The following is a 25,873-nucleotide window of genomic DNA, read 5'->3' on the forward strand; positions in this document are numbered from 1 at the left end:
TCTTCATCCCCCTTCCTCCCTTCTAGTTCTTCCTCTCATTGGAAGGTAGGTCATATTTATCACAGTCATCTGGCCCTTAGTACCCCAGGACAGACTTCTTAAGACTAGGGCTATTTCTGTTCATAGCTGTGACACCATATTAACATCTGTAGATATTACATGGATGGACTCGATAGAATCTATGGTTTATATCGTTTTATTTAGCTGATTAAGAAATGCTTCTCAGCCGGGCCGTGGTGCCTCGCGCTTTTAATCCCAGCACACAGGAGGCAGAGGCAAGCGGATCTCTGTGAGTCTGAGGCCAGCCTGGTCTACAGAGTGAGTTCCAAGACAGTCAGGACCACACAGAGAAATCCTGTCTCAGAAAAAAAAAGAAAAGAAAAGAAAGAAAGAAAGAAAGAAAGAAAGAAAGAAAGAAAGAAAGAAAGAAAGAAAGAAAGAAAGAAAGGAGAAAGAAATGCTTCTCAAATCAGTACCTACCCCTCTCCGAGAACCAGATCTAGTCTAGAGTCCCACATTGAATTTTGAGTCAAACAGCTTTCTAGTTTTTTGTTTGTTTGTTTTAGTTTTGTTTGATTTTTTTAAAAAAAGAGTCTCATTTAGCCCAAGATGTGGCTGAGGATGACCTTGAGGTCCCAATCCTCCCGTCTCCCCCACCCAAGTGCTGGGATTCTGGGTGTGGGCCACCAAGATCTGCTACCTTAGCCTTCTTTAGTCCTACTGTCTTTATAGTTTATGACAATTTATTTTTATTCAAAACATTTTAATTAAAAATATATATGCTTTATGTGTGTGGGTGTTTGTCTGCATGTGTGTTTCTGCACCATGTGTGAGCCTGGTGCCCACAGAAGTCAGAAGAGGGCATCAGAGTCCCTGTGACTAGCATTACTGATGGCTATGAGCTTTGGTGTGTGTGTGTGTGTGTGTGTGTGTGTGTGTGTGTGTGTGTGTGTGTGTGTGTAATTAGACCTGCTCTTTATTTTCCCTTCTTTGGAAATCATCCGATGTTTTCTCAGGATTAGATCACCACATGCTGCTGAGGTGGTGTGTTTGTCTTGGGGTCTGGGCACATGGGGTGTCCTTCTGGGTACGTGGGTCTCCATGGCCTAGCCTGGTGCTGATTTCCCACTGCGTATTGCTATGCACTCTTCTTGGAGTTAAAGCCATGTTCCGGGACCATGGAACCCGTCTCCCTCATCAGCACCTGTGGTGGTCCTTCCCCATCTGCCTCCCCAGGATTCTGCAGACTGATCTCCAGCGCTCCTTCCACTCTGTGTCCATCTGGCCTGAGAGAACTTTCCTACCCAGGCTCTTGAAGTCACAGTGGGGTGTCAGTTCTGAGCATCACATACTGATCCTGTGAGCACGCTGGGCTTTGTCTATCCAGCCTTTTCCTGGAGCTCACCTTGGCTCTGGTCTTTTGGTTCCTTGTCTCATCTCTACCATGGAGTACATTCTGGAGGAAGGAAGAAGCCATTCCTTAGCTGGGCTGTTCTGTTGAAGTCTCGCTCCCATAACTGGGCCCAGACTCCCTGTGTTATGAGTGTATGTGTAAGCCTGAGGTTAATTTGGGGTATTATTCCTCAGGCATTTTTTCACCTTGCTTTTTGAGACAGGGTCTTTTACTGGTCTGGATCTCCTCATATTGGCTACACTGGCTGGTCGTCACGCTCTACCTCTCCAGCACTGGGGAACACCATCATGCTTGGTTGCTTGTGTGGATGCTGAGGATCAAACCCAGGTCCTCACGCTTGGGCAGCAGTCACTGTATCAATGAGCCCTCTTCCCAGCCCATCCTGTGTGAACAGTTGATATTCACCCTTTTTTATTCTTCCTTCAGAGGTCAGATCTAACAGGAGCCTCAAAGCCATTTGCAGGATGAACATGTGCAGAGGCCAGAAAAAGGGCAAGTGTGTGTGGAAAACGGAGACTACCCAGCTAGCTGTACTCCAGGGCACGCCCTGCCTGCTGGGGGAGCTTCCACTGCTGTCCGTAGGGACTGGCTACTCTGGGAGGGTCAGTGTCTCCAGGTCAACAAGGCTCAGGAAGTTAGGGCATCAGGAACACAGGAAAGTACTGGACATGCATGGTCTGTGTCTGCCATACCAGCACCGAGGAGGCTGAAGCAGGGGGGTCATGATTCAAGGACTGTTCAAGCTACATTAATAAGACCTTATCTCAGATAAACAAAGCAAAGCAAAAAAATCACCAAAACACAAAAGCATGATGCATACGACTTGTAACTTGATGTTTTGTAGTTCTTTTGTTTTGAGTTGAATTCAACCAAATTAATGAGCTGTACTCCTTCTCATGATCGACACATTATAATTGCACGTGTTTGTGGGGCCCAGCATGATATTTTGATCTGGGCATACAGTACACTCTGACTGTACTGGGTCGTTGAACAGTGCTACCTCCTTATCACGCCTTTGTATTTGGGGCCTCTAAGTCCCTCTCTTCCAGTTACTCTAGAGCCCTTACTGTGCTATGGACACCAGAACTTGTTACATCCATTTGTGTTTAAGTACCTGCTCTCCAGCCTGCCGCTGTCCCCTCCTCCCCCGTCACACCACCAGTTACACCACACTCTTACATATTACAATCCATTTTTTTTTTGTTGTAGCCCAGACTGGGTTCAAAATCACTATGTAGCCAAGGATGACCTTGAACTCCTAACCCCCCTGCCTCTACCTCCCAAGTGATGGGATTACAGATTGGTACCACCATATCTGGTTTATATGGTGCTGGAGACCAAACCTAGGGCTTCCAGCATGTCAGGCACTTTACCCTCTGAGCCTCTCCTCAGCCCCATAATCAACTTAAAAAAATGATTTTTCACGTATGTGTATTTTGCTTGCATGTGTGTCTGTGTACTACATGAGTACAAAGCCTATAGGGACTAGAAGAGGGTACCAGAGCCCCTGGAAGTGGAGTTGTGGGACAGTTGTTAACTACCATGCGGTTACTGGGAACTGAACCCAGATCCTCTGCAAAAGCAGCAAATGTTCTTAACTCATGAGTCAGCTCTCCAGGCTCCCACAATCAACTCTTTGAGCACCCACACATGAATGAGATATGCAAAGTTTGTCTGCATCTGTTTCATGTAATGTAACACTCCCTAGGTGCATCTGTTTTGCTGACATCATAGGATATTCATTTTCATGGTCAAGTAATATTTCATTAATATAGCCTGATAGTCCAGAATGTATGTATATATGTGTGTATCATATTTAATTATCTATTTGCCTATGGTTGGGCACCTAGGTGGATCCTATGCTTAGCTGTTGTAAACAAGTACGTGCAAGTGTGTCTTCCACACACTGGTATTTCTTTGGGGTATATACCTGGAAAAGTGATAACTGGGTCTCATGGCAGATCCAGTTTTAGTTTCTTGAGGATCCTCCATACAGTTCTCCAAGAGGCTGTCCTGATTTTCATTCCCACTGTGTGGGAGTCTATGGGAACTTGCTCTCACCTTTTGAAGGGTTCTTAGGTGGAGGAGAGTGGAATGAGAAAATATCAGATAGAAAGAGAGACCAAGATGACTAGAAAAAAAGACAGAAACACAGAACAGCTTCGGAAGGGCATGGGTCAATACCCAACTTATTCAAAAGGCTTTTTATAATATGCCAAGGGGAGAGGCAAAAGACCTCCCCCTTGCAAGATCAAAGCACACAGCACAGCCAAGTGTAGACCCTTCCAAACACCTGGTAACCATGCCTGTGACCAAATCATCTCCTTATAAAACAAGCTCAGCTTCTCTGACCCTGAGTAAATTCTCACTAGGAAACCTCTGTGGGCTTCCACATCACTGGTCTTAGTTTGGTGTAGATAATTTCACAGCTCTTATTGCTCAAGATAGAGTCTGAATTTCCTCTTTTCTTATACAGTAGGCAGCATGTTCTAACTCTTTTATGGGCTTTAGTTTTTGCCCTTGACCATGGATCTTGAGATTTTGCTGTGGAAATGTCTCATTTTATGGCAGAATTTGGTGGCACAGATATGCTGTATCTACAGTCCTGAGTGCTTGGTGGCTGGTTGCTTTTGTGCTTTGTTCTTACAAACAATGATGTAGTAAGACTCAACGCTTTTACACAAAATTGTTTCCATTTTTTCATATTTCATTAGCATAAACTTAGGCTTCCCCCCACCCTCGGGTCCCGCCTTCACACAGACTGCTCAAGCCTCCGTTTTGAAGGCTCCCACTTGGCCCCTCTCTGACAGGGCATCGACATTCATGGATAGATCAGGGAATCGGCTCTTTCTCCTTGAGGGGAAAATGCATTTCCTGTCAACCTTCGGCTGCTCTCCCTCCACTATGCCCCCTCCTGCCTTCTCTGTCCTTGGGATGGCAGGGTTTTTTAGCCCCCACGCTTCTGCTCCCACATTCCAGTGGTTCTGAAACAACAGAGCTGAGAGAAATGAGCAGGGGAGGAAGCAGGGAGGGCCTGTGGTGTTTAGGTGGGGGCAGGCCCACAGGGTTGCTTCTGACCTGCCAGGCTCTACACACACCCAGCTGGCTCCCACAGCCCCGGCCCTGTGCAGGGTTCTAGGTTCCTCCCCGCCTCACTGGACTCTGGTTGAGGCCACCGCCCACCGGCATGACCATTGGTTGGTGCCAACTGAGCCTTGTTCAGTTGACACCTAGGCCCGTACTTCAGTGATGATCTTCAGATGGCACAGACAGTTTGTGTCCCAAGACTGAAGCCCTTTGAGTAAAGTCACAGGGAAGGGAATGTGGGGAGGGCCTTCAGTGTCCTCTTTCCTTTGTAGAACTCAGTGGATGGCCCGTGATGGCGCCTCAGACCCTTTTAACCCACCCCAATAAGTTTCCGGAACCTGCCCCTCCTGCCTGAGCTATGCGTCCACATCACTCACCCCTACGGGAGCCTCTGCCTCCCTGACTCTTTCGAACTTGTCCCCATGGCCTGCCCCGTGTCTTTGGACAGGCAGCCTCCGGCCCTTCTTCCTGGACCACCTGGTACCTTGCGGGGACTGGCCCTAGAGCCTATGGAGGCATCAAGGGTACATGTGATGCCCCCAAAAGAGGCATCAGGGAGGAAATAACAGTCATTCCTAGCCAGCTCTGGGGGGCAGCCGGAAGGGTCAGGGCTGGCAGAGGTGGGGCCGGCACTTCCTTCTGCATTTCCTGCCATTGTTCCCCAGCCCACTTCCGGGAATTCTCCCTGTCTGTCTGGGAGGGCTTTGCCAGCAAGCCAGGCTCAGGTGGTCCACCTTTACTCTGGGCCTCTGGCCAGGGCTCCTGAGACCGGCTTCAGCTGTACTGTTTGGTTCACTAGACTGCTGTCTGTCGGGCCTGGCCTTCCAGCTGCCAAAGCCAGACACCTCAGCTGCAGACACTGCCCGCATCTGGAGGGTCCTGGGGCTGTTGGCTTGACCGCCTACTTGGTCAAGTCACGCTGCTCCGCTGCCCAGGATTCCAATAAAAGACAGACTCTGATCTCTTATGTCACAGGGACTTCTGGATTCTGAGGACACTTGGGTCACCATAGTGGAGCCAAGTGCTACTCCCATGATAGTCCTTAGGGTGCACCTTCCAAGAGCCCCTGCTTAGGAAACTACAGTGCAAAACTTCCTGTAGGCACCAGGAGACAGAGAAGCACTTGGGCAGGCAGATCTCTGTGAGTTCAAGGCCAGCCTGGTCTACATAGTGAGACTGTCTCAAAAAACCAAAACAAATAAAGAAATGTAAGAGAAGGCCTGGGAAGATGGCCCAGTAGTAAAAGCTGTTTAAGTGTGAGGACCTGAGTTCAAATCCTCAGAATCAGTGTAAAAGCTGGATGCTTATGTTGAGCATCTGTGATCCCAGTGCTCCTACAGGGAGATGGGAGGGAGAGGCAGGCAGGAGAATTCCCAGGAGCATGAAGGGCAGTTGGCCTGGAGTATGGAATGGAAAAACAGCAAAAAGAGACCCTGCCTCAGATGAAGTAGAGGTGAGGACCAACAATATGGCTGTCTTCTGAATGCAACATACATGCACACACACACACACACACACACACACACACACACACACACATATATATATATATATATTTGCTTGCATCAATGTTTGTGTATCACTTGCGTGTGTGGGCCCTTGAGGCCAGAAGGTGGGATTGGATCCTCTGGAGCCACAGTAACAGACAGTTGTAAACATCCATGTGGATGCTTGGAATCAAACTCAAGTCCTCTGGAAGAGCAACCAGAGCTCTTAACCACTGAGCCACCTCTCCAGCTCGTCCGCAACCCCATTGTCTTTAACTTTTTAAAGACAATGTCTTGTGTATCCTAGGCTGGCCTCAAACTCATTATGTAACTGAGGATAACCTTGAACTCCTGATCCTCCTGTCTCTACACCCTGTTTGCTGGGATTATAGGCATGAACAACCATGCCTGGTTTATGAGGTGCTGGGGATGGAACCCAGGGCTTTGTGCATGCTAGGCAAGCACTCTATCAACTGACTTACACCCGGGCTCATCTCAGCTTCTGATGCTTGAGGATTTGCTGCTTGAACGTGCTGTACAGATGTCTGGTGTCAGAAGTAGGGTTTGAGATTGGATTGTATATCTATGTTTAATGTTCCCATAGCACCCCCAAATTCTGCCCAGCAGCATGCTCCACAGTGTTCCGATTTCTCCACACCCCCTCCTTCCTCCTTCCTTCTCTCCCTCCTTCTTTACAATAGCCATTTTTGTCAGCTACTTTCATTGTTGCTATGACAGAATGCCTGACGAAAATGACAGGGATGGAAGGGTTTAGTTTGGATTACAGCTTGAGGATGCAGCCCGCCATGGTGAGAAGTCACAGTGCGGGAGCTTGACGCAGCCGGCCACAGGGCATCCGTAGTTAGGAAGAGGGAGATGCGCCCTGGTGCTCAGCTCACCTTTTCCTTTTCATGCAGCGAGACGCCAACCCATGGAATGGAATCACTCACATTTCAAGTGGGTCGTCCCACCTCAGTTAACCCAATCTAGAAACTCCCTCACAGATGTGCCCCGAGGTTTGTCTCTTGAGAGATTCTAGATTCTGTCAAGTCGACAATCAACATTAACCATTGCCAGTCCATCCCTGTCAACTCGGCACCCACACATATCCCCTTTAGTTAGAACCTTCTAACTCCTGTCCCCATAGGATCCTGCTCTTCTCATATTGCAAATGCATCCAGCCCAACTTTTTAACACCATCCTAGTGGAGATGAGGTGGTGTCTCACCAGCATAGAGTTTCAAAACCCGGCTCATTAAGTCAAGATTGCAAATTTCACTCCATGGGTCCATTTAAACCCATATGTAGATCATTATTACAGAGCCCAGGAAAAGGATGGACTCAGATACTGGGATAACTTTATTCACTAGGAGAAATAGGAAAAGAAAAAAAAGAAAGAAAAAGCAACGATGAATGTGTCCCTGTAGCTCCTCCCCAGGACTGATGAGGATGTGTGCCCTGACATCTGTGCCCATAGCCTGCTTCTCAGGGAGCAAGCAGAGGCAGAAGCAGACTCCAGTGACAGGTTTCAGGTGACACAAGCCACTTGTTGCCACTGCACAGGCACAGAGAGTGGATGGTGAGCGGTTTACAACCCAAGGAACAGGACTTACGGTCGGTCGTCACTCCTTAAAAGGCTTTCCTCGGCCATCCTGCCGGTGGCCCACTCTTTCCCAAGAGCTCAGCCCTGTAGGGGTCTCGTCCCTCAGTGAGAAGTGTGGTCTCAGGTGTGTGTGTCGGATGTCTGATGAAGGAAGCGGTCTGTTCCCTAGATCCAGAGTTGTTTTCTCCCTGAGTCTGAGGACAGGAAGCTTCCTTGCATCTGGTTCGTAGTTGGTGCTGTGCTTCCCGGGAAACTCGTGTAGACACACGTGATGTGGACCGCAGTCGACCGCGGTGTGCGGGCAGCGAAGGTGTGAAGATGGCGTAACCGCCCCTGTCTTCCAGAGATGCTGGCCTGGTTAAGGTCTCATGGCAGGCCTGGGGGTGGGGCTCATTGAGAGGGTGCTTGCCTAGCCTGTGTGAAGCCATGGGCTTGATCTCCAGCGCTGGATAAACCGTGTGGCGGGGGGGGGGGACACCTGCCATCCCAGCACTTGGGAGATAAGAATGGAGGGGTAAGAAGTTAAAGGTCATCCTCAGCTAATTAGTGAATTTGAGGTCAGCCTGGGCTCCATGAGAGCCTGTCTCTAAGTAGGTAAGTAAATAAATGGTCTGTCTGATGGGAAGATGCCCCTTCCACATGGCAGCACTGTGGCCAGGCTGAGGCTAGACAGAAGGAGGTCAAGGTGGAGCTTGGGGAGAGGCAGGGAATCTTTGATCTCTCTCTTCTACCTAAGTGTTTTCTTCAGGAGTCTGGTCTCCCTGAGATGGGACCAGGAGAGCCATCTTACATGGGTACCACAGGTACAGGAGAAGCCCCAGAGGAGTACCAGGGAATTGGCACTCCTAGGTGGATGGGCTGTAACTGGGTGGTGAGGGAGGTGGGAGAAGAGCCAGGCCCATTTGGCTGGTTTTCACCATTGGCCTTTGTCTTCTCAGGTTCCTGGGGGAAGCCAAGATCCCACTCCAGGAGGTCCTCGCCACCCCCAGCCTGTCGGCCAGCTTCAACGCACCTCTGCTGGACACCAAGCAACAACCCACGGGGGTAAATGCCTGCGCTCCTCTGCCCGGAGCAGCTTCTGTTTGAGGCCTGCTGGGCCCCTCCTCATGCCTTATGTCAAGGGCCAGCTCCTGGGAGCTAAGCCTGGCTCTCCTTGGCTATAGCTTAGAAAGGACTCATGGTTGAGACCTGCAGGGGTCAGTGAAGCCTGCCACACCCTAGCTTGGCTCCTTCTGAGTCTGGCCCATTTGGTCACCTCCTGTTCTGTGTTCCAGTCATCCCTGACTGGCTCCTTAGTCTGTCTGGCAGACTGCCCTTCTTCATTACCAGCCCTCTTCTCCAGATGGGGAATGTCTGAGTCATCTGGGTCACAGGTCACCAGGGGAGGGAGGCAGACAACCCTCCCCTGTCTACCTGGGGCCACTCAGGACCCCTTCCTTTTCCTCTCTGGTCCTGCTAACCCCTCCCCCAGCTTTCCCATGCTCTCCTAGTCCACACAGCCCATTTCCAGCCCTCCTTGCTGGCCTCCTGTTATTTTTAGTGGTCTAAAAATACCCTGCAGGGTTCTTTCTTCCTGGTCACTAGAATTCTGGGTCCCCCTACATGCCAGGATACACAGGTGCACTGCTGATCAGAGCATACTTCTTCCCAGTGAAGCCTGTGGGGCTGTGGGCTGTTAGCCCTCACAGACAGGCTGTGTGTGTGTGTGTGCATGTGCGTGTGCGTGTGCGTGTGCGTGTGTGTGTGTTTGACTGGTTGGGAGAGTCAAGAAGGGGTTAGTTTGGGTCAGGTTGAATGGGACCACACTGGGTCCTCACTGGGAAAAGAGAGCAGCTGGGGTCCCAGTGAACAGGTGTGTAAATGGGGATACCACCCACAGTTCATCTTAAGCCTCTTCCATAGGAAGGTTCGTGAATGGACTTGCTCCCAAGGCGTCTTAGGCCGGGATGCCAGTTGCTTCCTTGATGAGTGTGATTCCCAGCGGAACACCACCCTGGCCCAGATAAGGCCATTCCTTGTAGAACTCCATCTTTCCCTGGACAGTGCTCAGTGATGGCTCTTTTGCTTCAGTGCAGTGTTGTCTCAGATGGCCTCAGACACTTCCTGAGTCACCTCTTGCCTCCGCTTTGAGCTCTCCTTGACAGGCTTTTGCAGCTGGCTCTTCTGGAACTCTGAGATGACTCCAGAGCACCAGAGGAACACCAGAGGAGTTGAGGTATCAAGTCTTCTGTGAAGAGCATCCCTTGTAGTCAGGGATCTGTCTGGTGCTTTCCTGTGAGCCCTCAAGTCAGAGCTGGCTCCTCCCCACAGCCTTTGACCAAAGGGTCTTACTTCTGTGCCGAGATGTCTACGTTTCTCCCCTCCAACTGCCAGTGTCTGTGGCACTGATGGTTTCTGCACGAGCTCCTTCCAAACTCATTCTGCCCTGGGAGGGAAGCTTGCAGCCTGGTTTCTGTGCACTGGGCTGAGTAAGCCTGCCAATCATCTGCACTCCCTGTCCTCGCTCTGGCTCCCATATTCTGTCTGTATTTCATGCTCACTAGTGGGGAACCTGTTGGAATTGTCTTCCTCCCTTACCCTCCACCTGATATTTTGAGGCAGGATCTCTCAGTGTTCCTGGAGATCATGGATGTGGCTGGGCTGGCTGATTAATGGGCTTCAGTGATTTCCCTGTCTGTACCCCACCAGCGTGGTTAGATCAGCATATGCACCATGCCCTGTTTATGTGATGCTGGGGATTGAGCCCGGGGCTTCATGCATGTTGCTGGGACCTGAACCGAAGTTCTCTGTAAGAGCAGCGAGGGCGTTTTGTCTCTGAGCCATCTCTCTGCAGCTTCTTGTTCTTTTGATGTTTTTGTAATCTATTGAGAATTTTCTTGCCTTTCTGAAACAAAAAGAGTGTCTAGGCTTATCTTGTACAGTTAGGTATTTCTCCTAAGAGCCCAGCTTGGCTTTTGTTGAAGTAGAGGAAAGATAACCAACTGTGAAAAATCCAGGCTCCCAGGTTCACTGAAGTGGTTTCTTCAGCCACAGGAGGGACGCCTAGGAGGCTGACAGTGTTGATACTCAATGCTCGCGTGGCGACACCTGGTGGTCACTTCCAAACATGCAGGGCCAGTAACGTCCAAACCTTGGGATTCAAAGGGGCCAGTTGCCTCTGGACACTTTCCTCAGGGCTGTGAGTCCCAGTTGTTGCCTGTTCTGCTTTTGTTAGTCCGTCTTTCCCTCCTGGCCCCCAGCCTGTAGGATGAAAACCTGAGATCTGGATACAGTGGGAGCTGGAAGCTTCTCGACCCCGGGGCAGGCTTTGCCCTAGGAGTCTGGACGCTCTTCTCACTACTGACACCTCTGTTATTATGGCCATTAGTCCCTGCTGGAGTCACTCAGATGAAGATTATGTTAGTAAACATTTGTAAAGGATTTGCCAGAACCTTGGAAAATGCATGCTAACACCATGTTTAAAAGATGGAGGTGAAGGGGCTGGAGAGATGGCTCAGTGGTTAAGAGCACTGTCTGTTCTTCCAGAGGACCTGGGTTTGATTCCCAGCATCCACATGGCAGCTCACCACTATCTGTAACTCTAGTCCCAGGGTACAGTGCCCCCTTCTGGCCTCCATGGGCACTGAACACACACGGTGCACAGACATACATGCAGGCCAAAGAGCTGTATATAGAAAATCAAAATGAATAAATCTTAGACAGACAGAGGGAATTACATCCATGCGGGAGGAATGGGAGGACACTGACAATTCTGTTCCTGTCTTAGCTTCTTTCCCTGCTGCTGTGAGAAACAAAGGCAATTGAAGGGGGAGGGGCTTTGTTTTAGCGCACTGTTAAAGATGCAGTCCTTCCCGGCCGCGAAGGCCAGGCAGCAGGAGCTTGAGGCTGCTGGTCACACAAACCCACAGCTAGGAAGCAGAGATGATGAAGAGCTGCTCACCTAGTTTGGTTTTTCTTGGCCCCAGCCCTAGGGAATGGTGTTAGCGGCTTTAGCGTGTGTTTTCCACCTGAATTAACCTACTCAACATAGTCCCCCTGACGCCGCCCAGAGTGGAAATAACCCTTCCCAGGTGTACTTAGGGCTTGTCTTCTAGATGATGCCACCACAAAGGTTTTCTACTGTCTTAAATGGAGCTCTTATGATTTGGACCTGGCGGTGGTAGGAAGGTGAGAGATAAGAGATAAGTTCTTGTATACATAGGCTGGGCTTGAGCTACTGATGTAGCTGAGGATGACCTTGAGTTCCTGGTTCTCCATCTCCATCTCCCAAGTCCTGGTATTGCAGATGGCTACCACCACACCGTGCTTTTACTTGGGCTTTTTCTAGACAGGCTTCTTCTGGCCCTAGGGGAGACTCCACCAGGCCTCTGAAGGCCTAGAACTGCCAGGCTGGAGGTCAGTGAGCTCTTCTGGCTTCTCCTTGGGCTCAGAGCCTCATCTCCCTATGGAAAATGAAGTTGTCAGGGAGGAAGTCAAATGTGACCCCAGACAGCTGTCTCTGCCCACATGAAAGGTGCGACCATTGTCTCTCCTCTTGTGTGAGGATGTGACAGGAGCAGGGCTTCCAGGAGGGATGAGGGTAAGAAGGTGAGTGGCGCCCAAGGGTGAGGGGCAGACGAGAGCCCAGCTGAACTGTCCATGTGGGGTGGGCTTGATGGTGAGCAGAAAATTGAGGGACATCTTCCCAGAACTAGACAAGTCCTGTAGGAGAGGTGGGATCCCTCATCCAATTTCGGCCTCATGAGACTTATTGCTCTGACAACCCCCTTTTTTACAAATGAGGAAGCCGAGCCTCTGTGAGGTTACACAACGTGTCCAATGTCACGCAGCCCCTGAATGGGGGAACCTGACCCAAGGCGATGTACCCGTAACTGTCTGGCTGTGCTTGCAGGTTCCTGGGTGGCTTTACTACAGGCTCCTGCAGCCCCCACCCTGCTAGAGCCGAACACCTTGCAAGGAGAGGGATGGGAGAGCTAGAGAGGATGCTGGGGGCGGGTGTCGGCTCTCCTGCACACTCACCCCTTGCTAACCCATCTCTTCTAGGCCTCTCTGGTCCTGCAGGTGTCCTACACGCCACCCCCAGGAGCTGTGCCCTTGTTCCCACCACCCGCTTCTCTGGCACCCTCTCCGACGCTGCCTGACATGGACCTGGTGCCTGGTGAGGAGCCCACCCACACCCTACCCTCAGATAGGGCAGGGTCCCCAGAAAGATGGCCAACAGGTCTCTTCAATCCTGGGGTTAGGAGATGGCTAGTGTGGAGACAAAAGTTGTGGGTGGGTGCGTGGGAAAGAAGAGGCAGGAGACAGTGCCCTAACTAGGCTTAGGATGGAGACTGCACTCCCCAAATCCCAGATGCCTGGGAAGGGTGGGGTCCAGCCTGTACTCTCCGCTGCACAGCTCTGGAGATCAGTGCGACCTGAGGCCTAATGCTCTCTGCCTGGCACCCAGCAGTGACAGAAAGTAACAAAGGAGCTACTCACCCCACCCCCACCCTCATGAAAGAGCCTTGAGCCGAAGTTAGGGGACATGAGTTTCCATCTTGCCTTTGACCCTGAGTAGCTGTGTGGCTTTGGGCTGGTTATTCTGGGCAACAGTTGCTTGTACGTGAAGTGGGCAGACTGAGTGAGTTGGTGAGGTCCTGTGCCCGCCTCAGGCTTCTGCTAGGCTTGTCAAGTGCAGATGCAGGCTGAGGAGCCCCACTGGTCGGTGGTGCCTGGAAAGCTAGCCTGAGGACCTGCGGGCAGTCCAGGTTGGAGGCAGCTGAGACAGTGAACGTTTGCTTAGGGGAAGGTTCTGGAGTTTATCTTCTGGTGAAGGGGGTGCAGAAACAAGTTATCCTAAAGACTTGAGGAGCCCTGGCCCTCCCTGGGTAACCTGAAGCCTGGCTTGTTAGCCTGTCCGGTGTGGGTTTCTGTGGAGAGGGAGGCAGAGGGAAGCCTTGTTGGCTCAGCAATGTCCCGGCCTGGAGATCACTCGTCTGGGAATTCTGAGCTGGAGAGAGCTAGCTGGGCTAGGTTCATGGAGGAAAAGGGCTGTTTCGGGGTGGGGGGAGGGAGGGCAGAGGTGCCCAGCTCTGCCTGGTTGGCAATGAGAAGGGCCGGCCGATTCTTAGCATGGTACCCAGGCTGGGTGGGTGAGGATATCAGAGGTGAGGGTGGGGCCGCAGAAGGTGGACTTCTCTCATCCCAGCTCCTCCTGCCCCTCCCCACTTGGGCTATGCCCTGCTGCATGCCAGGTGGGGGACAGAGCCGGGCTGAAACTTGGTCCCTGCTCAGTGACAGCACCATGGACACACGATACTCTGGGAAGAAGTGGCCAGTCCCCACGGGTGAGACCCTATCACCTGTAACCATCTCATCTGGCGCGGCCAGAAGGGGCTGTCCTCGGGGATGGGATGGGTGGGTCAGGGCCATCCTGTCTTCTTCCTGCTCACTAACTGACTACTGACTGTTTTCAAGGGCCAGCGTGGCAGCTGTTCCTCTTTGACCTCATCCACCCTGGTGATGGGTGGGCAGGCTTAGGGAGTGATATCACAGTGGGCATGCTCTTTGGTCCTTCCTCTGTTGGACTGAGACCTCAGGGCAGGACCAAAGGGACACTGTGCTCATGAGGGACATGTCCCCACAGACACAGGAGGGGAGGAAGACACTGAGGACCAGGGGCTGACTGGAGATGAAGCTGAGCCATTCCTGGATCAGGGTGGTGCCGCGGGCCCAGGGGGACCAACCACACCCAAGAAGCCGCCTTCCCACCCGCCTCCCCACCAGCCAGCAGGAAAAAGAAGAAGAAGCTCAGCCCCACCCAGAAAGCTGCTGTCGGACAAGCCACAGGACTTCCAGGTGATAGAGGGGGACCTCTGTGGCCCGTCTCCTCCTTCAGTCCATCAGCAGTTACAGTGTCCTGTGCCTGGCTGGGTTGTCTAGCCTCGGGACCACGGGCTGGAGCTCCAGAAGAAGCTAGGCTGCCCTGGATGCTGGCAGATGAATTGGGAGTTTGTGTTTTGGGCTCTCAAAGCATGTCTTTGCCCAGTCCCGAGAAGTGTGATGCACAAACAAACCAGGAGTGAATGAGGTTAGCCTGGCTCTGCATCTCCTTTGTTTGGGTAACTGGCCTTTGTCCTAGGCCTGGCTCCCTGCTCACCAGCAAGTGCACACCCCAGTGGCTCCAACAGCAATAGCAACAGCAGCAGGGTCCTCTGAGCTTTTCCAAAAAAGCATTTATTGACTTATTGTGTGTGTTAGGATGGAGTGTACAAGTGTCACTGTGAGAAATGTGGAGGTCAGAGGACAACCTGTGAAGTTGGTTCTCTCTTTCCACCGGTGGATCCTGGGGTATGAACTCAGACAATCAGACTTGGCAGCAAGTGCCTTTACCCCCGAGTCATCTCTCTGGTCTACTGTTCAATAATTTTAAATGATATTTATATTCCTATGCGCTGCGTCTCTCTGTGTGTGCACATGTGTGTGCCACAGCATGTATTTGGAGATTGGCAGGCAGCTTTCTGCTCATTCTCTTCTACCATCTCCCTGGCCCTGTTTTGGGTTTTTGGAGACAGGGTCTCATGTTACTCAGACTGGGCTCTAACTCACCATATGGCTGAGGATGACACTGACCTCTTGCTCCTCCATCTCGGCTGCCGAAGTGCTGGAATTGGGCCTGTATGGTCGTCATGCCCACCCAAGGTTCTTAGAAAAGTAGACCTCTGTCCCCATTCAGAGCTGCTGAGTCAGCTGCTGAGTCTGAGGAGTTGTGTGAAATGGTGGGGGAAGAAAAATGACCCCAAGTTTGAGGCTAGCCTGTGCTACATATTGAGTACCAGACCAGTCTAGCTACAGAGTCACCTATTTAGAAAAACAATAACAATAAAAGAGTGGGTATTAATGGGGTCTCAAATGGGGTCTGTTCTAAAGGAAAGCAGGGCTGGAGTTGTCCTGGTCCCAGGAGATTTCATATAGGTGTCGCACTTGGAGCTGTCCCACAGCTCTTATGGGGAGCTCTGGGATCTTCTAGATGTGTGTGTGGGGGGAGCTTGGTGGGAATGTGCTTGGTTTGTAGTGGTCATTCCAGCAGCTGTTGGTGGTGCTCCCAGAAGTCATCAGTGAGCTGGGCTTGAGGTTTCTGACTCTTGGGGTCAGCAGGTGGTCTCCCTTCTCCTGGCTTTCAGATCAGAGTCCAAGTGATAGAGGGGCGTCAGCTGCCTGGGGTGAACATCAAGCCTGTGGTCAAGGTCACAGCTGCTGGGCAGACCAAGCGGAGTCGCATCCAGAAGGGCAACAGCCCCCTCTTCAATGAGGTGAGTGATCCCAGGCATGAGGCAGAACAATGGTAGCACTTGAGAATGGACAGGCCATTCTCAAGAGAGCAGATGCCAGGGCACGTGTCCAAGAGTGTTCTCTTGTGGTGCCAGCTTTGAATGTGTGAGCCAAGACCAGTGTAGATTGTCAGAGGACATGGAGAGCCCTGTTCCCCACAATCCAAGCATCCTTGTCCTTGAAATGCTAACCTCTGTGAGGTAGAGATGGGACAGCCAGGCTTGTCAGAGCCCTAGCCCTTGGCACTGGTCAGCTGAGCTCCACTAGTGTCAGCTCAGGCTTGAACATTGGTGGGTGGCCATAGCCCCTCTGCCTAGCCTGAGGGTCAGAGACACTGACTTTCCCCCTCCCTTTCTGGACCAACAGACTCTTTTTTTCAACGTATTTGACTCTCCCTCGGAGCTGTTTGATGAGCCCATCTTCATCACGGTAGGTCTCAGCTATCAAAATGTTCTTCATGGGCTGTGGGTACTGCAAGCGTGTGATGCGATATCCACAGACATGTCTGCCCTTGTGCCTATAAGCCTGTGTATGTGTGTGTGAGAGAGAGAGAGGTGGGTTGAAGCTTGATTCCTGGGTGACTGAAGGACTCCCAGAAGCTCTGCCAGTGGCAGAAAAAATGCCCAGATGCCTCCGGTCAGAGGCCTGGGGTTCCTGGCTTTTGGCTGGCTTCCTCTGTCCGTTCTGTAGCCTCAGATGCCCCCATGTTGCTGGTAAGGGTTGTCCACTAGACCTGTGGGTCCACCTCTGCTGTGTGCTCATGTGACTCTTCACATGCCCTGGATCTCCTTGCGCCTTTGACCCTTGATTTGTGAGGTGGGGATCACGTTAGTATCTACTCACAGGGTTCTGTGAGGTGAGGCATTGCTTAGCTCCATCTCTGGAATGGAGACGGTGCCAGCTTCCGGCTGCTGTTTTCTGGGAGGGGCCTGGCCAGAGCCACACTCTCACAGGAAGATGCTCTTTCTTTGCAGGTGGTGGATTCACGCTCCCTCAGGACGGATGCCCTCCTTGGCGAGTTCCGGGTAATTGTTCCTCGGAAGCAGTCAGTTCTCACTTCCCCTTTTGGGGGGCAGACTGTGCTAGGAGAATCTAGTTTCAACCCATCTCCCTAAAAACTCCATAAAATCTCCCAGCTCAGAAAAACTTTCACCAAAGGTAGAGAAATAAAACAATTTATTTTAGGCCGAGTTCTCATCTTCTCGTTCAGGCAGGCCTCAAATTTGTGGTGATCCTGCTGCCTCAGCCTCCTGTGTGCTGGAAGTACAGAGGAAGCAGCCACCAGGTGGCCTCCTTTTTATGATTGAATGAGTGTTTGTCAGGAAGGGATGTGTGTCACAGGCGATCTCTGGGGCTGGAAGACAGAGGGAGTCACATGGGTGCAGTGCACCTTCCATTACATTCTCGTAGTCAGGGAAGGGGCTGGAGAGCACCCCACCCCAGCACAGCACCCTACCCCACCCCAGCACAGCACCCCACCCCACCCCAGCACAGCACCCCACCCCAGCACAACACCCTAGCACAGCACCCCAGCACAGCACCCCACCCCAGGACAGCACCCCACCCCAGTGCAGCACCCCACCCCAGCACAGCACCCCACCCCACCCCAGCACAGCACCCTAGCACAGCACCCCACCCCAGCACAGCACCCCACCCCACCCCAGCACAGCACCCCACCCCACCCCAGCACCCCACCCCAGCACCCCACCCCAGTGCAGCACCCCACCCCACCCCAGCACCCCCACCCCAGCACAGCACCCCACCCCACCCCAGCACCCCACCCCAGCACAGCACCCCAGCACAGCACCCCACCCCACCCCAGCACAGCACCCCACCCCACCCCACCCCAGCACAGCACCCCACCCCACCCCACCCCAGGACAGCACCCCACCCCAGCACAGCACCCCACCCCACCCCATCCCAGGACAGCACCCCACCCCAGTACAGCACTTCACCCCAGCACAGCACCCTGCCCCAGCACAGCACCCCTGCCCCAGCACAGCACCCCTGCCCTGCACAGCATCCCCACCCCAGCACAGTACCCCCACCCCAGCACAGTACCTCACCCCAGCACAGCACCCCTGCCCCAGCACAGCACCCCTTCCCCAGCACAGCACCCCTGCCCTGCACAGCACCCCCACCCCAGCACAGTACCCCCACCCCAGCATAGCACCCCTTCCCCAGCACAACACCCCCACTGTAGGCAGAATTTCTCTGTGCTTTGGCAGCTGCTCCCAAATAACCACAAAGAGGCTTAATATTAATTATAAATGCTCAATCAATAGCTCAGGCTTGTTACCAGCTAACTCTTACATTTTAAATTAACCCATATTTCTTACCTATCCTCTGCCATGTAACTCGATAGCTTTTCTCAGTATGACAAGTTTATCTCCTTCTCTCTGTGTCTCCTCCCACTTCTGAAAGACCCTCCTCCTCCTCTTCTTTGAGCTCTCTTTTTTTTCCTGCAAGTCCTGCCTAATCTCTGCCTGTCCAGCTATTGGCCAGTCAGCTTCTTTATTAACCCAATCACAGTGACACATAATCACATAGTGTAAAGGAATATTCCATATTTCCCTCCTTTTTCCTAATTAAAAAGGAAGGTTTTAACTTTAACATAGCAAAATTATATACAACAAAAACAGTTATCAAGTAAGAATTACAGTTACAATATCCAGTTCATTTGCATTTGACAAAATAGAGAAAATACTCCATCAGCTGTCCTCTCCTGAAGAGTCCAGAGTTTTGTACCTAATTTACTTTTTACCATGATTGGGGAGAACTGTAACTATCTAGTCTTCAACCCCATCAAAAACTTGAGAAAGATGTAATATTACTTGAGGAAACAGGAAGTGCAGAGCAAGAGACTTCCAAAATTAAGAGATGACAGAAACAGCTGACTGCCTGGACAGTTACCCAAAGTTCTTTTGTAGTGTTGGGGCATCCAACTTTGGCCTACAGGCCTAGTATATCTGACAGACATTTTTGAGAAACAGGGAATTTTGAAGACTGTCCTACCTTGTGTTGGCAAAATTTGGCAGTCATGTTTTTTTACATCCTGTTGGTCCAGTTTGGACAGTATACTGTGAGCAATTGAGGCAAGGGCAGGTTCTTTGCCCACATGGCTAGCTTTTGCCATAAAGAAAGCAAACTTCATATGGAGGTTCTTTGATGCCCATCATTCCTTTTTTTAAGTAGATTGGTGTTGCTAGAGGCAGACATGTCTCATGTCAAGAAAAGCCTATGTTATTAAAACATTTTAAATGCCGTATTCTGTAGGTCTTTGAAGTGCTTGAAGATCACCTGTCTATCTAAGATACATCTCTGTATGACCTTGGAAATATAACTAACATGACTATAAGGTTGATAGTTATGGGTGACTATTAACCTTTATTTCTTTATTATTGTAAATAGCTTTCAAGGACTAAAACTTCACATTGTATAATTAAATGAGCTGCCTTAAACAGAAATAGAAACATACAGTATAACAAAATTAACTTTAAATTTGTATCAATAAACCACAATCTGTACCAATGTAAAATATTTTGAGATTAATTGTTGTTTTTTGGATTAAAGTAGATTCAATAATCTGCCCTTTTAGCTCATCATTTCTATATCATATCCCCTTTATTCCTTTAGAACAAGAACTTTGAATTTAATTCCTTTGTTTAACCTTTTTTTTTTTAATTTTACTGTAACTAATAGCAACTTGTAACCAACCCCCTTTAAATGATGGTAAACCTATCTTTTGGGAATTTGGGTGTTGTTTTCTCTAGACTACTTCCTGTTGTCTAGGGCCACTGGCATCTTTAAGGGACCCTGAGAAAATTTAGGATAATGATTAAGTCTCGGCTGGAGTAGTTTGTAAGGCTGGACCATCTCAGCCAGCAGCCTTGAAGCTGTTCTGGATGCAGAGAAAACTGCAACAGAGGCATTTTGAGATGCTGGATCACCTGGGCCATTTGTTTTCATTGTTGTCTGGTTACCTTGCTCTGAAAATACATAAACTTTTAAAAGTAGCATACATATCTGCGTTAATACAAGTATAGACTATGTGTTGTACACAAGTTAGCCAAAGATGATTTTTTTTTGTTTTGTGTTACAGCAGGTCAAATATATGTTATCTGTTTTGTAGTTTTTCTAGGTTTATTTCTTTATGTTTGTAGTAGTAATTTTCAGGGGGTCTTCCTCGATCAAACCTGATCCATATTAACCTCGAATGAATCCACAGCCACTCATTTCCTGTGGGAAAAAAGCAAAACCTTTTCCCCAAAGTAACATATATTTTGACTTATTTTTTAAAGTCAAGACATTTTTAAAATATATAGGTTGTTTTAATCCAGCAGCTTTCATAATCCAATATGTTCTAGCAGCTGTCATTCCTTCATTAGCAATCAGAAAATCTAAAGACAACACAATAACATACAGAATCCAGACTTTCTGTGTATTTCCCAGCTTCATGTGGCTTTTTTCTTTTATATTTCTCTACTCCCTTTTTAAGGAATTTACTTTATTATTTTAAAACTATATTTTTTATGACTGTCTGTACCCTTTTTCTTTTTCTCTCCCAAGCCTCTGTACATTTTAAAATATACTGTAACCTGTTTAGAGTTTTTTGCTTTTGGTCTGGATCTGTCTTTACTGAGCATTTGGTAAACTTTTCTGTCTGCATGAGCAAAACCCCAAATCTGTCACAGAGCATGCTGGTGGAGCTCTTGCTGGAAGCTGAAGCCTGCAGGCAGTGGCTGGGAGACACCTCTCTGTACCTTGGCCTATGTGAAAGACTGTGGGAACCAGCCATGGGGCTTAGCTCATGGCCTGCTGGCAGCTGCCAGGAGATGTGCCTCTGTATTATAGCCAGCATGAGAGACATGAGACCAGGAAGCCATGTCTGGCTTTGTTTTTGTGTATTTAGAACCTTTTAAAAACTTTCTCAGGTCTTATGTGGATGTAGGTGGCCCACATTGGGTGCTATTTGTAGGCAGAGTTTCTCCGTGTCTCAGCAGCTGCTCCCAAATAACCACAAAGAGGCTTAATGTTAATTATAAATGCTCAGACTATAGCTCAGGCTTGTTACTAGCTAACACTTTCATTTTAAATTAACTCATATTTCTTATCTACACTCTACCATGTGGCTCGATACCTTTTCTCAGTATGACAACTTCATCTCCTTCTTTCTATGTCTCCTCCTGATTCTGAGAGACCCTCCTCCTCTTCTTCAGGCTCTCTTTTTTTTTGCAAGTCCTGCCTAACCTCTGCCTGTCCAGCTATTGGCCAGTCAACTTCTTTACTAACCCAGTCACAGTGACACATATTCACACAGTGTAAAAGAACACTCCACACTCCCACCCCAGCACAGCACCCCCACCCCAGCACAGAGTCCTTCTTAAGTTCCTGAGGTAATTAGGGTGACCATCTATGTGAGTTATTTTTTTTTATTCAGAGGAAAAAACAAAACTATGTCCTCTATGACAAATGGTTTGATATCCTGGAGCTTGGTACCCTCAGAGATCAGGTTCCCAGATGTCTCTGACCTTCCTTCATATTTACCTTTTGAAAGTGGAGCCTGGATTCTTGAATGGTTCCCCATAGCTTCAAGCTAACTTCCTTTCTGAAAAGATACACCACAAAGAGCTGGAGAAAGTACTTACACTTCCATTTTCCTGAGGTCAGCATGTTACAGAAAGATGGGGAGTGAACTCTATCCTTGTCTCCACCTGAGGGAATTAAATCCCCCTTTTAACTTCCCTTCTGACCCTGTACCCTGGAAGGGAAGCAACCATTATCTATTTTTGGCTATCTTGTGTGTGTTGGTTACTTTTTAATTGTTGTGATAAGACACCATGATCAATTCAACTTACAAAAGAAAGCATTTAATTTGGGGCTCACAGTTCTAGAGGGTTGTTAGATGACCATCATGTTGCGGAGCATGGTAGCAGTCAGGCAGGCATGGTTCTGGAACAGTTGAGAACTTACATCTGATCCACAAGCATGAGGCAGAGAGAGCTAACTGGGAATGGCCTGGGCTTTTCAAACCTCAAATCCCACCTTCAGTGGCACACCTCCTTCAACAAAGCCACACCTCCTAATCCTTCCCAAACAGTTCCACCAATTGTGGACCAAGTATTCAAATATATGTGCCTATGGGTTCATTTCACTCCAACCATCCTATCACATGATGTAGTGCTCTGCTCCCTGACCCCATCTTCCCTGTGGGTGTGGAGTAGAGTTCTCATGTGCACCCAGGAGAAGGAACCTACCTTGGCCTGCTTACTTTTCCTGGTGGTCAGGAGTTGGACAATAGACAGTTCGCCTCTAAATACTGAGTCCTGGAGACTCCAGGGTGGATTTAACAGACCTTATGAACTGAAAAATTGGGGCTGGAGAGATGACTCAGTGGTTAAGAGCTCTTGCTGCTCTTGGCAGAGGACCTGGGTTTAGTTCCCAGCATTCACATGGCAGCTCACAACCATCCATAATGCCAGTTCCAGGGGATCTGACTTCCTCTCTAAACTCCACGGGCACAAGACACATATGTGGTACACAGGCATACATGCAAGCAAAAACACTCATACACATATAACGAAAGTAAATAAATCTTAAAAAATAATGGCGTTATGTGGCTATCCATTTCAGCTCCTTGGATATAGTTCTTAGTCTGTTGAAGATTTTATTTCTTTTTATTTTATGTATTTGGGTGTTTTGCCTGCATATCATCTGTGCTTTGTGCTTTGCTCCTATGTAGCTAGAGTTTTTTTGGTTCTGTTTGGCCCACGATCAGGACAAATCTCTCTCACCCGCCAGTCCCGCAGCTGCTCAGACCCAACCAAGTAAACACACAGAGACTTGTATTGCTTACAAACTGTATGGCCACAGTAGGCTTCTTGTTATCTAGTTCTTATATCTTAAATTAACCCATTTCTATTAGTCTATACTTTGCCACGTGGCTTGTGGCTTACCGGTACCTTGCATCTCGCTTGTCATGGCGGTGGCGGGCAGCATCTCCCTGACTCAGCCTTCCACCTCCCAGAATTATTCTCTCTCCTTGTCCCACCTATACTTCCTGCCTGGCTATTGGCCAAGCAGTGTTTTATTTATTAACCAATCAGAGCAACAGATTTGACATGCAGAATGTCCCACAGCACCTATATGTGTGCGTTTTTCATTTGCCTTTTTTTTTTTTGAAGAAGGGCATCTATTGGGGGGGGGCAGAAGCACACACATACATCAGGCAGACAGAGAAGATGACCCTCTGCAAAGTAGAGGAGGGGACACAGGAAGCAAAAAAAAAAATCCATTGTTTGATTACATCTCCTCTCTATTTCAGATGGATGTGGGCACCGTGTACAGAGAACCCCGTGAGTTCCCATCCCCTGGCCAAATTCTGACATTCTGGTCCTGGAGCTGCTTGGAGGCACTCATTTGGGGGACTCCTTTTTTCTTCCTGGTGCTTTCGAGCTTGGAGGTGGGGTCTGCACTTGGAGGGGAAGGAAAGGATTTCTCTTCCACACGAAGCAGGCCCTCAGGAGCACTCTTGGTCAGCTTTCTCAGGGGGATTATCCCAGAAGGCTATGGCCACGGCAGCTGGATTCTGGGCTCCCTTCAGAGTCATGCCATGCTTTTCCTTGCTCATCTGGTTATTTACCAAGGAGGTGGAAAAATAGGCCCGCGTTTGGATTTTACCACCTCTTATAGAAGTTTCTGGCAATGCTTCTTCTTTCTCACATGTAAATGTCCAAAGTACTTTTTAATTCTAGATTTAAAAAAAAAAATCTCTGAGACAGTCATTGTCCAATATCGGTAGTCACCAATGGTGTTTTGATTGCTGGTCTTCCAGACTCCAGGAAATCTGGCTCTGCCGAGGAACCAGGGCATCCTGTGGAGAGCTCTTGGCCTCACACATCCATAGGGTGCAAAGCCTGGCCCCTCTTCTGGTCAGGTCTCCTGTCTCGCCCTAAACACTCCACCCGGAACTCTCTGTCTGGCTACAGCCCCGACCTTCCTCTGTCTGCTGCAGGACATGCTTATCTCCGCAAGTGGCTGCTGCTCTCCGACCCCGAGGACTTCTCTGCAGGGGCCAGAGGCTACCTCAAAGCCAGCCTGTGTGTGCTGGGGCCTGGGGACGAAGCTCCTGTGAGTACCCTCTTCACAGCACCTGGTGCGGCACCGTGTAAAGACCCTGGCTCGGTGTTTTCTTGTCTGAAAAGGGTACATGGTAATAATGCACGCAGAAAATGCAAGTAACAAGCAAACGGCTCGGAACTCCGCTGCTTGGGGAGAGCTTTTATTATTAGTGTCTATTATTATTATTAGACAGTCAAACTCTGTCTCAAAGGGCAGGCATGTCTAGTTTCCTTTGGCAAAGGACAAGTTGTCTTTTAACATTCATTGGTGGCCTGGCTTTCTGCCTGGGGAGATGCGATCATCCTGACCTGTTAGTGAGGTTGAAGTGAGGGGCGGTTTGAGTCGGCAAACGGCAGCATCTTGAGAGGAGCCTCGAATCCTTATGGAGGACAAATGAGGAGCTGATTAGACAAAAACAGAAAGGTTTTTGGTTTTGGTGTTTCCGGATATTGAACCCAAGGCCTGGCACGTATTGACTGCACTCTACCACTGAGCTCCATCCCCAACCCTCATTTTACCTTTTATTTTGAGATGGGGTATCTCTAGGTTGCTCAGGCTGGCCTTAGTTTGCACTTGTGAGCCTTCCGCCTCAGGCCCCCTCACTAGCTGGGATGACGAGGCCACTCGATATCTGGCCTTCCTTGCAAATGACAGAATCTTGTAGTACAGCAGAACGCCATGTTAGGGGGAGGGCTGCGTGGTTTGGCCGGTTTGTCCAAACGCCCAGTAGCTATGACCCAAGAGGAGGTACGCAGGAGTTTGGAGGTGGGCGGGTCAGGAGAGGAGAGGGCTGGAGGTGAGACTGAGGAAGGGAGGGAAGAAGGGTGACGGGAGGTGGGAGGAGGGCAGCTCAGCCTCTTGAAGGTCACTGGAGCTGGAGTACATGGGCTAGTGCGGAAACACTCACGGAACCAGAGACAGCAGAGCAGCCACGGGCCATCCCACTCTCTTCCTCCGTCGTCAATGGGCGTGTGCCTCTCTTCCGTCCCTTCCTCATCGCCATCTATCTCTCCTGTCTCCTGTACTTCAACTTCTTTCTCCCTCTCTGGAATCGCACACCCAGCCCTCCTCTTCCAGGAGGCCCTCTTCCAACTCCCTTCCAGCCACCCTCACCTCCTTGTGGACACACGGAATTAGAGGAGGTGAAGGGTTTTTTCTGACTTGAGAAGAATCACGTGGGGAGTGTCTCCCTCATGGGCACTTGCTCCTGACCAAATGTTTTGGTGCAGATGCTGAAGTGGGGTTCAACATGGGGGACGGGCTGGGTAAGCAATAACTTTTTCAGTTAGCTTGCTAAGGAGTAGGCTGCCGGACCAGGCTGACCTCACTCCTGTCCCTCTACTGCCCATCTACCCCAAGAAGCCACTGAATGGCTTGTGTGTCGGGCACTGTGATTATCATTAGGCAGTGTTACTGCCTTCATTTGCATAGAGGCGTGTTCTTTCTGTAAGGAGTGAGCTTTATGGAACAGAGCCTCACTCCATCCTAACTGGGGTGCTTCTCACCTTTTAGCACCATGCTGACACTGGGGTCACTGGGTCAATACTTGTGTGAGTGAACACATGTCCCTAAAGACGGAGTGTCTAGCTTAGACCTCTGCAACTACCACGCTAATTGTGGTGATCGTGGGGTGCACAGGAAAGGGAACTCTGTCAGGTTGGTTGACTCGGATGCCTACCGAGTGCCAGTTGTAATTGTTATTGTTGAAGACGGTCCTCCATGCAGCTAGGGAGTGTGTGTGTCCTGGTTCCCACTGCTCTGTGGAGAGCTAAGGCAATCGAAGGACCAAGAGGCAGCAGGTACCCAAGTTCAGGATGCACCCTTCACTGGAGGGCATGGTGCCCAGGGG

At 49.9% G+C, this 25,873-nt stretch overlaps 1 protein-coding gene across 21 annotated transcripts in view; it reads left to right on the forward strand.

The window, feature by feature from the left end:
• The window catches only part of Dysf (dysferlin), a 205,312-nt gene that overhangs the window by 43,623 nt on the left and 135,816 nt on the right, over positions 1-25,873 (forward strand). For 11 of the 21 annotated variants that reach the window (XM_042273544.2, XM_006991530.4, XM_006991528.4 and 8 more), the window contains 9 exons: positions 8,529-8,634; positions 12,634-12,748; positions 13,827-13,919; positions 14,219-14,430; positions 15,756-15,884; positions 16,270-16,332; positions 16,878-16,928; positions 23,228-23,258; positions 23,918-24,033. In XM_042273544.2, the coding sequence (XP_042129478.1) occupies positions 8,529-8,634; positions 12,634-12,748; positions 13,827-13,919; positions 14,219-14,430; positions 15,756-15,884; positions 16,270-16,332; positions 16,878-16,928; positions 23,228-23,258; positions 23,918-24,033 (916 nt within the window). The remainder of the gene's footprint in view (positions 1-8,528; positions 8,635-12,633; positions 12,749-13,826; positions 13,920-14,218; positions 14,431-15,755; positions 15,885-16,269; positions 16,333-16,877; positions 16,929-23,227; positions 23,259-23,917; positions 24,034-25,873) is intronic. The other 10 variants (XM_076567061.1, XM_006991531.4, XM_006991537.4 and 7 more) reach the window with 1 other exon arrangement.

Source organism: Peromyscus maniculatus, chromosome 3 (assembly GCF_049852395.1).
Source record: "Peromyscus maniculatus bairdii isolate BWxNUB_F1_BW_parent chromosome 3, HU_Pman_BW_mat_3.1, whole genome shotgun sequence".
Classification (NCBI taxonomy): domain Eukaryota; kingdom Metazoa; phylum Chordata; class Mammalia; order Rodentia; family Cricetidae; genus Peromyscus; species Peromyscus maniculatus.